Below are 15,105 nucleotides of genomic sequence, written 5' to 3'. Positions count from 1 at the left end.
GAGGTTGATCTCATGGCTCAGGCTGCTAATCTGGGATTTGGGAGAGCAGGTTTGGTCCTCTTTTTCTCTGCTCTGCCACCAACTGTATATCACTGTGATAAGCCAGTTAGTCTGTCTACTTGCTTCTGATTCTCACCTAAATGATGGAGGTAATAATTTCTTAGATATAATAAGAACTCTTCTAACATTTATGTCAGACATGAAATAGTTCTCTCTGTGGTTTGCTAACAGGTGTGTTTGCTTGGAAGATAAAGAAAGATGGACTCCTCAGCAGCTGCTACAACATAGTTTTATAAACATTCCACGAACAAAAATACCTGTAGCTGAAGAAAATCTAGATGGTAAGGAACTTGGTACTTCCTGTGTTCTGCTAAGTAAGTGAACTGCATGCCTGCAGTAAGAAAAATTGACCTGTGCTACAGCTTCACAAGACTGTGCAAGTGTGTTACGTGAACTAACTTAAAAGGTAGTGTGATCTTCAACTTCTCTGTGCAAGACTGGCTGGGGTGGACTGACTACTGTTTTTTCTTCTGTAGAAGCAGCTTATGCTTTAAAGAAACCTGTAAAGTCATCCACCTCCTGCATGGTGTAAATACAGATTTAATTTTGTCCTTGTAAGGTGGTGTTCCTATGAGACTTTTCCTTCTTAAGTTCTTGTTAAAATCATTCCTTTGTGCAGCATAATTCATGTTAGTACTTAAAAACAGTATTAAGACTAACACTTGCACTAGAGCTTTACACAGCAGAGCACTTCTGTATTTTAGGGTTTAGTTACACTTGAAATTATTTACGTTTAGCCTCCTCCTTGCTCCTTATTTGACAGTCCCTCGTGCCTCACCCCCATATTGCCAGTGATGGTAACTTTGTCTTCATTGCAGATTCAGCAGGGATAGATTGCATGGAGACAGTTGTACCCAGCAGTCAGATATCCAGTGCTTCATTCTCCACAGAAACACAGAGACAATTTTCACGATACTACAATGAGTTTGAAGAGCTAAAATTACTTGGTAAAGGGGCTTTTGGAGCAGTCATCAAGGTATGGTATAAAAATGGTTTCCTCTGTGGAAACCTTTTTAAGGATATGTTTGTTTTCTCTGAAGCAGAAAAATATATTCAATGTTTGCATGGTTTTATTTACTGTCTGCTGGTGCTGTGCCTGTGTTGAGGTTTTTATCTGGAATTGAATAGTATGAAAAGTTGTGAGAGGTTGCTGGGAGATTGGGGAGAAGCCTGTCAGTATCAGGAACCTTGCATTTGAATTGTAGTCATTTTCCAGGTGAAAGGAAGACTTCCTGTTTTGTGAAAAAAAATATCCTTCTGGCTCTGCTTGGTAAGGCATTTGTAAGCATTTGACTTTAGATAAATTTGAATTTTTCAGGTGAGAAATAAGCTTGATGGTTGCTATTATGCTGTGAAACGTATTCGCATAAACCCCACCAGCAAGCAGTTCAGGAGGATTAAGGGGGAAGTGACGTTGCTTTCCCGCTTGAACCATGAGAATATTGTGAGGTATTACAATGCTTGGATAGAAAAACATGAAAGTCCTGTTCCCACTGTGTCAACATCTGGAACGACTGACGAAAGGAGAGTGCCCCCCAAAGCTGGTCTCTTCATCCTTTCCACTGAGGAGACAAATGATGTGGAAACTAATGCTCCCCCTCCGTGTTTGACAAGTTCAGTTGAGTGGAGCACTTCATGTGAAAGATCCTCCAGCAACAAATTCAGTGGAGCTGATCAGGAGTCCAGCGATGACGACGATGATGGTGATGGCGTGTTCTCCCATTCAATTTTGTAAGTAGGCTTCAGTACTGGCGCTGTAGGGAGCGTGAGCAGAGTTAGTTTTTCCAAGTTTGTGTCTTACCATTCTCGTTTCTTTTGTCAGAAGTAGTTCACTGCATTTTTATTCTGTCCCCTTGTTCAAAACCAGTGTATGTGCCAGCAGTCACATAGCCAGGAAGAGGAAATTTTCTAGCTAAGGATTGTCAATCAATGTGGAAATTTATTTGATGTATGCTTCTTGAAGCTGCATATTTGTGCCAGAATGCATGACTGCTTACCTTATGTTTGACTGTCCTTTCCAGCCTTGAGAATAAAATTTTTTAATAAAGAATAACAGAAAAATATTACAAATCTTGAAAAATATCAAATTTGACCTTTTTTGTTTTGGTTTTTATTAGTGTATTCCATACCTTCTTCTGTGTATGGCTCAGTTGTCTCACTCAGTGATTTTTTTGTATAAGCAATTAAATAAATTTATCTCAGTTCTGCTTACTGGAAATAGCAATTAAATTTTATTGATGGCAAATATATACCTTCCATTTTAGAACTGGACTGTCAAAGGAAGCGTTTCTTTGCAAGCAGGATGGTTTTCTGGGTATTGTTTTGTTTTGCTTTTTTTTCAAAGTCTATAGAAAGTCTTCAGCAGAAGCTTAGATTTTTTTTCCCCCCCCAAAATTATTTCCAAATTCTTTAGTAAATATTACTTGGTATGCAGGACTTTTGAGATTTTTTTTCTTTCTGTGTTTTTAAACAGGCCAACCACAGATTCTGAAAGCGAAATAATTTTTGAAAATGAAGATGAAAATAGTAAAGGTCATTCTCCAGTAAGTGTAAAGATAAAATTAGTGAAAATTAAAATATAATAAAATAGTCCTTGACAAGTAAATAGGTCAGTTATTTCACTTCTGCTGTAATTACAGAAACATAACCTTACCTGTCTGTTAGAGTAAGTGATGTGCCATTGTGAGCTGCATCCCATAGAAATCAGTCTGATGCAGCTAATCTGGATTCTGTTTCCTGAAGTGTTTATTGAACTAAATATGGGGTTTTTTTTAGTCATGACCCAGGTTATTGCAAATTTAACACTTCAGTGTGTTTATGATTTAACAGTTATGGATTACATGGTCTTACACCTCTCAAAGTTGAAATTCTGTTCTGCCTTTATGATTTTAACCAATATATGTGTTCATATGCAACTTTTTAGAGCAGACAAAATGCATACTGCTAACAGTCTGAAAGAGAGGGGAAGTCAGTATAATGACTAAGGTTTTAGTTGATTTTAAGATGGTGTCACAGCACTTGCTGTGGACAGTCAGTGCACTGTATCACTAGAAAGCTAATTCACACTCTTCTACAGCATTTACAGTATGTCACTGCCAACCCTGGTGATCTGTAACATGCTTTTATTTAAAGCTGCATCTCCTTCCTCTTTCTGTTATAATGTACATTGGCAAGAAAAGGTTTTCAGTATATCATTTAATAATATGGCAGTGCATTCTTTTTTCAATATATATGTATATGTATACACACCATACCAAAATTGTTGGTTGAAGGTGGGGGTTGCATTGTTTGTCAAGCAAGCTTTCTATCTACTAGTTTCAAATCTTATCTTTCTCTTTTTTTTAATATGATACAGCTTGAGATTTAGGATTCATCTAGTTATTCCAGAATTCTTTTCCTTCAGTATCTAATAATGGCAAAATGCTATTAATTTTCACTTTGAGAATTGGCCACACCTGTTTTTCTAGTTTATTTAGATGCAATGGTATTACAAAATTTCACTCTATTATTTTGCTCTTTTTCAAACTATCTATAGAAGCTGAGTTCTCATCAATGTATTCCAGCCATTAAAAAACAGTAGTATGTAATAAAAAAGTCTGCACATCTTCCTGTAGCTAATTGTTCCGTTATTTTCGTTGTGATAAAGAATGAAGAGGGCAATGAAAAGAACAGCCATGGAGGAGAGGACAGGACACCAGTCATTCAGACAGTGCATTATCTGTACATTCAGGTACAAATGTGTTCACATGAAAGGATACAGTTTATTTCAACCTGCAGATACTAGTTGCTGATTTTCATGAGAAGTAATGACCTTAAAAAATGCAAACAAGTAATTTCAGTGCTGTTTTTGCATTAGACTGGTTTTCTGAAGGCTTAGCTGGTGGAAGGCACTGTGCAATGCACGTGGTTTGTTGTGATTTCCAAGGCTCTATATTTGTGCCTGGAGAGAACAAAGTTTGGGAGTGCCATAGTGTGTAATGGGATAACTGGTGTTGCTCATGTACAACTAAAAGTTGGCAATTCCTGATCTAACCATAGAACAACCCAAGCAGCCAACCTTTGAGTCTGTGGCTTTCAAAGCATTCTTTTGCCTTGTGCTTATTTGTTGAGAATATCCATCTCAATACCCAACACTCTAGCTGTTCCTCGGTTTGGTTGTTAATTGGTGTTAATTCCCAATGTGGAGTTGAAGTCTACCATGCTAAATTCCTGAGGGAAAGTTGTCTTTCACAGATGTGAAAACTTCCTCATTCTCTTCAAAAGCACAGTATTGTGTATGCACTTTATTTTAATAGAAATCAGTAATCTGTAAAGCCCGTTGTATGGCTCTAACAGTAGGCACACAATTAAACTCCTGCAGAGTTGCAGCTTCAGGCTATTCTACTGACACCTCCTTTGTGTTAGGAGTTAGTCAACTTCTCCCAGAAACTATTTATAGCTATATATCATAGCTAACTATTCTGTGGTGATGTGCAATTTTTTATAATGCACTTAATGCTAGAACTTGTCTGGAAGGAAGTTACAAGTAGATGGAATTAGTTTTTAATAAGCTTGTTTGTATGCGTTGTGTATATTCATAATAAAAGCAGTTAAGACACCAAGTGCAATAAAGCCAGACATTCTTTGTGGTTTGGCTTTATCACATACTATGGCTTGGCTGGTTTCACTTTGTTGTTAATGTTTATGTTAGAGAATATGCTACTCTGCAGGCTCATACCATTGTCCCAGAAAATGAGGTAGGACCCAGAAGTGAATGCATGTTTGTAGCTAAAAGACAGCTCTCAGGAGAATTCCAAATAGCTGATTTTTTTGGTGATACTATTTGCTCCTGAGCCCAGGCAGTAATATGTGTACAGGTACAAGTTTCTGATAGTGTCTTGTCTTAACAAAACTGTTCTTTCTTCCCTTTGTCCCCTGTGAATGCACAACTGAAGATGGAATATTGTGAAAAGAGCACATTGAGGGACACTATTGACCAAGGGTTATATGAAGACACCAGTCGGCTTTGGAGGCTTTTCCGAGAAATTTTGGATGGGTTAGCTTATATCCATGAGAAGGTCTGTAAACAGGATAGTCATGGCCTGTACATGATATCTGTGTTATGCCTCTTTCTCTCTGGGTTCTTCATCTTGGGGCATGCATTAGCAAGTTTCCTCTCTTTGCCCTTTCCACTATTAGTTGGTTCTTGGGTTTTATTATATTTTATAATGAACATGAATTTTATAATAAACCACTTCAGATTTTACCCATTAGTCATAAAAATCTGACCATCATTTAAAAACATTCTGTTAGATAGCTGGTAGCACTTAAAATTGTTTCTGGCTTCTGGGCTACAAATGATAGTCTGTCTTCAAGACTGATCTTTAGTGACTTCATGCAGTAGGTCTACCACTGTATTAAAAGTATGTAATATGGTTTTCTAGTCCATTATAAGGACTTCTATTTTGAATAATGTTTATTCTTTAACATTCTGTGGGTCTTTTTTTATTCTCTTCCTGTAACAGGGAATGATCCACAGAGACTTGAAACCTGTGAACATTTTTTTAGATTCAGATGATCATGTGAAAATTGGTGATTTTGGTTTAGCTACAGATTATCCAGCAAATGCAGTAAGTATAGCTTAAAGTGAATGAAAAAACTCTTGAATTTGGTTTTTGAATTTGAAAAAAAAAAACAAAAAAACATAAGTTAAATGACCACAATGTTTATATATTGAGAATGCTATAAATTTCTTTTAAATTTCTACGGTTCTAGAATTAAACCATGCACTGCCAACCCAAATGACAGGAGCAGCCAACAGAAGTATTTCACGTGTCATTTACAATATGACTGTTTTGCTGGTTTCAGGTGGTCTCTAAACAAGAGGAAAATCTCTCGGATGGTTCTGCTGTGTCTGACCCATCAGGTTAGTTTACACTGCAACTTGTTATAAATTATTTTAAGCAAGCATTTATATTCTGTGGTCTTGTATAGGCTGTTAAAATTTCCATTTGTTCTTTGAAAATAGAATTTCTCTTTATTAAGAGATATAACCCAAGTTGGGTAGCTATATTGTAATCTGGCAGTTTTGCCTCTTATCTAAGAATCAATTAGCTTCCTCTGCTAGCCTTCTGCCTTAGATCATTGCTTTCCTCATGGTGAGCTATAGAGAGAGCCTGTATATCTGTTCCATCTGCACTTGTGTTCTCTTGCCTGTATAGGAAAATTTCAAGACTTCAGTGTCCTTGGTTGATTGGTTTGATTTTAGCTAGAGTCTGAATATGGTATTTTGAGGGAACTTTAGTACATGGTATGTTTAAAGACAAATGTAATGGCGGTGAAATTTAGTTGTAACATTTGTGTACTGACCTACTACAAGTCTGTAAAGCAATAGATAGGTTTAGTTACTACAGATAGACACGGGTACTTGACCTGTGAGGGTAAGAACTGTCTGTTTGTCAAGGTATTCTCAGCTTGGTCTCTCTCAGTAAGGACTGCACTCCCACCTAGAGAACATGAACGAGCTTTTTCTTGATATGGATGCTGCATTTCTTTCTGACTTTCTTGAAACTGGTGCTCTCATCTTTTGCCACCTAGGTAACTTGACAGGGATGGTTGGCACCGCGCTGTATGTCAGCCCAGAGGTCCAAGGAAGCACTAAATCTACATACAATCAGGTATGATTGGAGTAGACTTAATGAAAAGGTAGCAAGGAATCTAAGATGTAGCAGGTATGATTTGGGTCATTCCTCCTTGACAAGATGAATTCAGTGTGGAACAGCATGTCATTGACTCCTGTGCTAATCAGGGGAATTAAACATTCCTTCAAGAGGAAATCAAGGATAGAACGATGTGGGCAAGTCAATTGTTCTGCCTGTGCTTGATTATGACAAGATGCAAGCAACTTCAAGTTGAAAGCATGTAATGATAGAGGACCTCTGTAACTGAATAGGATAGAAATCTTACCTTTTATATAGTATACATTATATTACTTTTAGTTAAGGTAATATAGTGTAAACTGCTGTTCTGGATTTCTAGACTGTGATTGTGGGAGGTGAGGGTGTATTTTTTCCATCAAAGAGAATCCTGTTTATATGCAGAGACAAAGCAAGGAAATGTTTTCAAAGTGGGAGTCATAGAATTATAGAATGGTTTAGGTTGAAAGGGACCCCAAAGCTTATCCAGTTCCAACACCCTGCCATGGGCAGGGACACCTTCCTCTAGACCAGGTTGCTTCAAGCCCCATCCAACCTGGCCTTGACCACTTCCAGAAATGGGGCATCCACAACTTCTCTGAGCAACCTGTTCCACCCTCACAGTAAAGATTTTTTTCCTAATATTCAGTCTAAACCTATCCTCTTTCATTTTAAAGCCATTATCCCTTGGCCTGTCACTCAGTGAGAGGGACTTGTAAAAAGTCCCTCTCTGGCATTCTTGTAGTTCCCTTGAGGTACTGAAAGGCTGATCTAAGGTGTCCATGGAGCCTTCTCTCCAGGCTAAGCAATTCCAATTCTCTCAGCCTTTCCTCATGAGAGTGGTGCTCTGTTCCTTTAATCATCTTTGTGGCCCTCTCTGGACTTGTTCCATGTACTTGCTCTACCAGATCTATGTTCTCCTTATGTTGGGGGCCCAGAGCTGGATGCAGCACTCCAGGTGGGATAGCATGAGAGTGGAGTAGATTGAGAGAATCACCTCCTTAAGCTTGTTGATCACACTGCTTTTGATGCAGCACAGGATGTTTTTGCTTTTTGGGCTGTGAGTGTACTGACAGATCATGTTGAGAGTCCTGTCAGCCAACATCCTCATGTTCTTCTCATGGCTCCTCCTCTCAATCCATTCTCTGCCCAGCCTGTATTTGTGCTTGGGATTACCCCAACCCATGTGCAGGACCTTGCAGTTGGCCTTGTTGATCTTCATGAGGTTCACCCAGACCCACCTCTCCAGCCTGTCAAGATCCCTTTTGATGGCATCCCTTCCCTCCAGCGTGTCACCTGCACCACACAGCTCAGTGTCACCAGCAAACTTGCTGAGGCTGCTCTCAGTCCCACTGTCCATGTCACCAACAAAGATGCTAAACAATGCCAGTCCCACTGCCTAACCCTGAGGAACATCTGCTCCTCACTTTGCTGTTAAGCTGCTGACCACAACTCGAGTGCAACCATCATTTATTCATAGCAGTGCTGTGATGATAGAAGGCTTTAAAGTCTACCAAATCTTAATGGATTGTGTCTTCTAACAAAAAAGCTTTAAAAATGGATAATAATAAAAACACACAAAAACACAGAAAAACCCCAGCCTTCTCTCCAGCTTTCAATTTAACCTAAACGTTTGTTGGGATTTTTTTGCTCTGCTATTTTTGTCTTCAGAGAATTGATAGGTACTACATACAAGTTTTCATTTTTTTCTTCTTTAGAAAGTGGACTTGTTCAGCCTAGGTATAATTTTCTTTGAAATGTGTTATCATCCTATGAATACTGCATCAGAAAGGATCTTTGTTCTTAGTCAGCTAAGGCTGGTAAGTACACAGCTATGAAATACGTTAATTCTATGCATCAAATAATTTGTTAAGAGAAGCAAAAAGATGCAAAATATAGCAAAAAAATGTTGCCACAGGGAGTGCTCAAAAACAAGGTTTGTAAAACATATAATGAAAAGTGAAGAATACAATTGGAGCTGGTGCACTGACATTCCTATAATGCACTGTGGATTCTAATGGTAATGCCATCAGTCTGTGTTCTGTCTGTGAAATTAATTATTACTTGTCAGATAAAGGAATCATCTCTTCAGTATACTTAGGTTTAGGCCTGGTGAGCCTTTCTCAGGAATAAGTTGCTATTTGTAGTTGGTAAATGCTTGTGGTTATGGGTTGTACTTTCATTGTACAAAACATCAGAGCTTTCATCCTCCTTTTAGCTCCTCAAATAAATTTAATTTGCCATGTGGGGATTGGTTTGTTTGTTTGATTGGGTTTTTTTTTTTTTCACGGGCAATGGAAATGCTTTATTTATCTGTTTAATATGTAGAACTTAAAAGTAAGACTAATCTGAGCAATCTGGACTGCTTGTTAAAATTCAAATGTGGATTTTGGTTTCTGTTTTGTTAGCCTGCGATTGTATTTCCTAAGGACTTTGATGAAGTCAAGCATGCAAAGCAGGTAATTTTGAATATATTTTAACTATTAGGTATTCCTTCTCAGAAAACATTGGTTATAATTTTTGCCCCTTAATTTCCCGCTTAATTCCCCACCTAGTATTCTCTGCCAAGTTCTTATTACATGATATTAGAACAAAGTAAGGAAATTAAACCTCAAAAGAATTGTTGACATAGAAATATATTTACCTACAGAATTCTCTGAGCACAGTCATGAACAAATTTAGAGTTCACTGGCACATCTTAAAGCTCTGGGAGACAATTTTAACTTTTTATGCTCAGAGAAATGGCAGCTCAATTGTTTAACTTTTTATTTAAACTTTTTGAAAGAAATGTGTCACACAACAGAAGGAGATGTGCAAAAGCTCAATTGGCTGCTCCAAGCTTGACAGAGCTGCCAAGAGCTGTTCTGGAGGCCTCCATGGCAGAGTAATGAAGTGATAAGGAGCAGTGTAATCTTTTCTGGACCATCTAGGTGGCTTTATCCTTGTGCTAATCAACTCTTTTGTTGACCATTAGTATTAACTTAGTGTGTTATGCTTTTAAAACACAATCTGCATGTTACTAGTACCATAAAACATATCCATTTTGTACATTTTGCTGGAATATGCCAGGGAGATTCCTCCTACTCTGACACTTGTGCCTTTCAAATCTTTGATTTCATGCATGCAATTCTGCTTTTCCTCTTAACTTTCTCTTAATTTTGTTGATAAAGAGATGAGAGTTAGCATACCATGGAACATCAAAGGAAAAGGATACTGCATATTTTGTCATCCCAGGAGACACATTTCTAATATGTTCTGTGGTTTAGTAAATTTTTTCAGATGATAATAAAAGATATTAATAATTTAGTAAGCAAATAATGTCCATGCCAAAGATTCAGATTCTGCTGGCTTTTCCCCTGTAGAGTCCTACAGTTTGTTACCAAATTGATATAACTACCAAGTTTGTTGCAAATACTGTTACCTTGCAAAATGTTTCTAATCTGTAAAATTTTGATTTAATTTGTAGAGATTGGTTATTACGTGGCTCCTGAACCATGATCCTGCAGCACGACCAACTGCTGTGGAGCTGTTAAAAAGTGAACATCTTCCACCACCCCAAATGGAAGAGTCTGAACTCCATGAAGTCCTCCACCACACCTTAGCAAACGTGGATGGCAAGGCCTACCGGACCATGATGAGTCAGATATTTGCACAGAGAATATCTCCAGCAATAGACTATACTTATGACAGTGATATGCTGAAGGTTTGTAGGTGTTCAGGGGAGGTGTGGGTTTGGCTTTTCCCTGTGTTGAATTTTTTTAAAATATGCTTATATGGATAAGCATTTCTGTAGCATTTCTGAGTGCATTGCATTATCTCAATGCAATTCACTGTGCATTTCTGAGTGAATTGCATTATCTCAAGATTCACCTTTACTTTGGTTCCCTCTTAAAACTACAGTCTTTGCTGTGTGGGTTACAATAGCTGCTTCCCATTTGAGCCTTACATTCATTCTTCAGTGAAGAAACCAGCAGTGTTTGTTTGTAGCAGCTAGAGCTTTAAGCTTATGTCCAGATGATTACTTTCTTTACTCTGAATTCCTGTCAAATTAATGGTTGACTGGTTGTCAGCAGAAAGTGTTGACCCTGGATGCTTTCTAATTGATTTGATTTTTCTTAGTTTATCAGCTCTTGAATCTTTCTAAATCTAAAGAAATTAAAGGTAACACAGTACAATTATGCTACATATAGCTTTAGTTATTTTTTATTCTGTAAGCATTGCAGTTTTTTGTAGTGGGATGAGATAGCAGAATGTTTATTGCCTGTATTACATGGAATGATTGCCTACATGGAATGTTCATCACGTGTGAATTATATATGTACTTTTTATTTGTGATGGTTTCAGGGTAGTTTTTCTATTTGGGCAGCCAAGATACAGCAGCATGTATGTGACATTGTCAGCCGGATATTTAAAAGACACGGTGGGTGTGTTTACAAAAGTCATTCATTTCCTTTCTTGTGATTGAATGGATTTAAAAGAATGGAATGGATTTAAAAGAATGGAATGGATTTACTTCTGTAAGAGAAATCAGAAAACATGTTCAGTAGTTGATCATTTGACGTTTCTATGTTTTCTTCTGTTATTTTGTCATTCCAGTAATAGCTACTAATATAAAATCTGAATTATTTACATTTCCTACAGAAAGAAGAGTGAAAGTCTTAATTATATTTTTGAATGTACATGGTTGTTCTGATAAATCTGTATGAAGTTTTAGAGGCACAGCCTGTTACACAAAATTTGGATCTGAATGCAAAGGCTAGCTCTGTAGTGGGAGATCAGGCATCCATGGAGCACAGTAACCTCTTTTGAGCAGCCAGAATGGGAAGAGCATAAGGGAGAGTATGGAAACAAAGCAAGCATGTAGGGGTACTTCCAGTGATGTATTCTTGGAAATGCTTTGCTGTTCAGGAACTTCCTGAGCCGAAGCTGATGCCATGATATTTAATAGTCTCTCATTTTCCTTTCCAGGAATCTATCCAGTCATTAATAATAGCATTCGCTTAAAATTATTTTTTGAGAAGGAAATTTATACAGCCACTGTCTCACTTGGAATGTTATAAATTGTGTTGTCTTACAGGTGTTCATGATACTATTTTATATAAAAATACTGAATTTTGAAATGGAAACTTTGCATTTTCCAAGTAAATCATAATCTGATTAAGCATGATCAAAATTTGGCAATACAAAAGAGTGAGAAGCTGCGAAATACAAAGTCAAGGATGGGTTTACCTCTCCCATTGCTCCTTAAAGCTTGACAGATTTGGGAAATTTTAAGGACTGAAATGTTTTCATGCTTTTGGAAAAAAATGGGGATTGGATATTTATTTCTTTCCATTAGATTGTGTCTGACATCTGTAATGGCTAGAAGAAATTCTTTCTATCTGGGGCACTTCTTTTTTCGTTTAAAAGTTAATGTTGAGTTAAAATCTAATTGAGTTAATCTTAAATAAATTTTCTAGTGATTCTCAATCAAATATTAAAACAGAAAACAATTTTTCAGTAATAAGTGGTATTATTAATATTTAGGTTTCAGTGAAGATTGGATTCATGCAGATAGATGGTTGCAAAATGTAGCCAGGAAAAGAAAGGTATTCATGAAGTTTTAAAAATGAAACACAAACACTTCTAGTATGTTTTTGAGACAGAGGATGCAACATGTCTGAACAAAATTTGTTCTATATGGAAATGTCTCTAGACCAAAGCAGTACTTGTTACTGGTAACTGCAGAGTTTCTCATCTGTTTCATTTGCCTGCTTTTGTGAAAGGTGGTGTTTAAAGAGGGAGGGCAAGGTAAAGATTCTGCTGGGCTGTGGAATTGGCAGTTCTCTCTTCTGTGGCCTCTCTGCTGAGCCCAAGAAGCATGCAGCATAGGCATGAAACAAAATTTTACATTCTTTCTTTAAATATGGAAGAGGAAAGTCCATTAAGGACATTTAATGTAATTTTTTCACTTATGGATTGACATAATTATGCCCTGCAAGGGTGTTCATGAACTTGTAAAAAGCAGGTGTTCTTCTGAAATGAGAGATAATAGTGTTTTCTGGTTTTGTGCAGGAGCCATCAAGCTGCATACTCCACTGCTGATGCCCAGGAATAAGAAACTATATGAACATAATGAAGCTTCATATTTCATGGATCACAGTGGGATGCTGGTAATGCTTCCTTATGACCTCAGAGTAAGTAGCATCATCTCTGCAGGCAAAGCTTCAGAGGGTTTGGAGGGTGCTGTGGTAGAATTTGGTTTAAGCTTACATTTCTTTTGGCTGCTGAAGTAGTGTATCTTTCAATGTCTGTTCTTGTTCTCCTGGGTTCTGTACTCCTCCTCTTGACAGCTGGAGCCCTGACCACATTTTGAAGAAATAGTGTTTGTTTGTTTTTTTAACATAGGTGAAAATAATGTTTTCATTTAAAACTTGCAGCAGAATGGTTAGATTAATACTACTTGGCTATGTCAGGTGTTTTAGGCATTATATTACACTTGGGAGAGTACAAGTGTAACTAACTACACAGTATAATTCATCTCTAGTTGCAGAGCTCAGTCAAACCAACTGTTTGGTTTCAACAGTTTTCGTGTATTTTGTTTTTCAGATTCCTTTTGCAAGATTTGTAGCTAGAAATAACATATCAAACTTGAAAAGGTAAGAGATGTAGGGGTGACACTTTGCACTGACTTTGACAGTGACTTCTGAAGAGGCTGATTCATTGTTCAATGTTTCCTTTAGATACTGTATAGAGCGAGTTTTCAGACCTCGGAAGTTAGACCGCTGTCATCCCAAAGAACTCCTAGAATGTGCATTTGACATCATTACATCTACTGGAAATAGCTTTTTGCCTATAGCAGAAACAATTTATGCAATTTCAGAAATCATTCAAGAATTTTCAGTGCTACAGGTAGATTCTCTATAATCAGCCCCTTTCCTCTCTTTTCCACCCAAAATTTTAATTTAACTCAATAATAAGTTTGATGTGTTGTAAAAGGATACTTCCCTTAAGCTGTACAGAACTATTTTCACATTTAATCTATAGTCACTTATAGAACACTGTCATAAAAGATGTGTTTCCTAGGTAAACTTAAAATGAAGCATAGGTTTATGTGCAAAGGAAAGAACTGAATCATTTATGGTACCATTGAAATAATGTCTTTCTTCTGTCAGACAAGTGATTACTGTAGAATGGGACAAGACTTGCCATTCTTTAGTTAAAGATGAAAGGTAAGGTAGTGAAAGAAATGGTTTGAAGTTAATTATTATTATTAAATGTATAGGAAAGCCTCTTTGTTTTGTGGGGGTTGGGTTTTTTTTAAGAAAACAGAATGCAGGTAAAACTTGGCTTTTTCATTCTTTCTCCTTTTCTTTATTTATGCTTTGCTAGGAAAGAAATTACAGTATTTATCTGAACCACACTGCCTTACTGAAAGCTATACTTTTGCACTGTGGGATACCAGAGGACAAACTCAATCAAGTCTACATCATTCTCTATGATGCTGTGGTAAGGCATTAGTTATTAACCTATCCTCTGTAATCATCTCTGTAGAATATTCTGTTTTGTGGGGCTATCACTAAAAATGAATAACAGCCCATTGCCAGCCTAACCAGGAGTATACTCTAGATACATAAAAAGGTTGGCTTTGGGCTGTAAATGTTGATTAATTACTTTCTTGTTACTTCTGGATTGGGATGGTTTAAGATGATTCTTGACTGTGTATTAATGAGAGAATTATTCACCTGTCTAATCAAGAACTGACAGGCTAGTCAATAAAAACATTTAAAAATTAAATTTAAAATGTATTTTAATAGGTCTTTTATAAGCACAGAATATAAGTGAAATTAATTTGAATAATTACAATAATGCATTAAACACAATCAAATGTTGATTTAATCTGTTTTTCTTGTAGACTGAAAAGCTGACTAAAAGAGAAGTAGAAGCCAAGTTCTGTAATCTTTCTCTCACATCATCTAGTGTAAGTGATCTTAATTCAGTGCTAATTTCCCTGTAATTTGCCATAAGTCAGTAATATTTTATTTTCTTTGTAATTTAATCAACCAGAGGAAGAAAAATAACCTGTTACATGTGCTGTTCAGGTCAATCCCTTTGCAAGTGGTCTGACTTTGTTCTCTGTTCTCTCTGAAAGTCAGTATTGCAGCTTGTTCTCTAAACATGTGGAAACTAGTAAAGGGTAAATGGAATACTACAGAGAAGTATTTAATAAAGAAAACTGAGAGGAACTTTTAAAAAAACTTCTCTGCAAACATTGAATGTGCGTAGAGTTGAAGGTAACTTCTGGGTAGTCGGAGACTTGTGTCTTCCTATTGCTTTCCTCAACTCCACTATGTAAAAACAGCCTGCTAGCCAAAACAAACAAAAAAGGCAC

The 15,105-nt window shown here is 37.0% G+C and overlaps 1 protein-coding gene across 1 annotated transcript in view; it reads left to right on the top strand.

The window, feature by feature from the left end:
* EIF2AK4 (eukaryotic translation initiation factor 2 alpha kinase 4) overlaps window positions 1-15,105 on the top strand; it is a 38,525-nt gene that overhangs the window by 9,791 nt on the left and 13,629 nt on the right. The window contains exons 10-27 of the mRNA XM_066551335.1: window positions 232-341; window positions 879-1,036; window positions 1,379-1,791; window positions 2,534-2,603; window positions 3,707-3,790; window positions 4,995-5,117; window positions 5,565-5,669; window positions 5,908-5,965; window positions 6,637-6,716; window positions 8,453-8,554; window positions 9,143-9,193; window positions 10,201-10,437; window positions 11,079-11,154; window positions 12,789-12,910; window positions 13,323-13,372; window positions 13,457-13,625; window positions 14,106-14,222; window positions 14,629-14,694. Coding sequence (XP_066407432.1) covers window positions 232-341; window positions 879-1,036; window positions 1,379-1,791; window positions 2,534-2,603; window positions 3,707-3,790; window positions 4,995-5,117; window positions 5,565-5,669; window positions 5,908-5,965; window positions 6,637-6,716; window positions 8,453-8,554; window positions 9,143-9,193; window positions 10,201-10,437; window positions 11,079-11,154; window positions 12,789-12,910; window positions 13,323-13,372; window positions 13,457-13,625; window positions 14,106-14,222; window positions 14,629-14,694 — 2,191 coding nt within the window. The remainder of the gene's footprint in view (window positions 1-231; window positions 342-878; window positions 1,037-1,378; window positions 1,792-2,533; window positions 2,604-3,706; window positions 3,791-4,994; window positions 5,118-5,564; window positions 5,670-5,907; window positions 5,966-6,636; window positions 6,717-8,452; window positions 8,555-9,142; window positions 9,194-10,200; window positions 10,438-11,078; window positions 11,155-12,788; window positions 12,911-13,322; window positions 13,373-13,456; window positions 13,626-14,105; window positions 14,223-14,628; window positions 14,695-15,105) is intronic.

This window comes from Molothrus aeneus, chromosome 6 (assembly GCF_037042795.1).
Source record: "Molothrus aeneus isolate 106 chromosome 6, BPBGC_Maene_1.0, whole genome shotgun sequence".
NCBI classification, from domain to species: domain Eukaryota; kingdom Metazoa; phylum Chordata; class Aves; order Passeriformes; family Icteridae; genus Molothrus; species Molothrus aeneus.
This window is presented reverse-complemented; position numbering and strand designations above follow the sequence as displayed.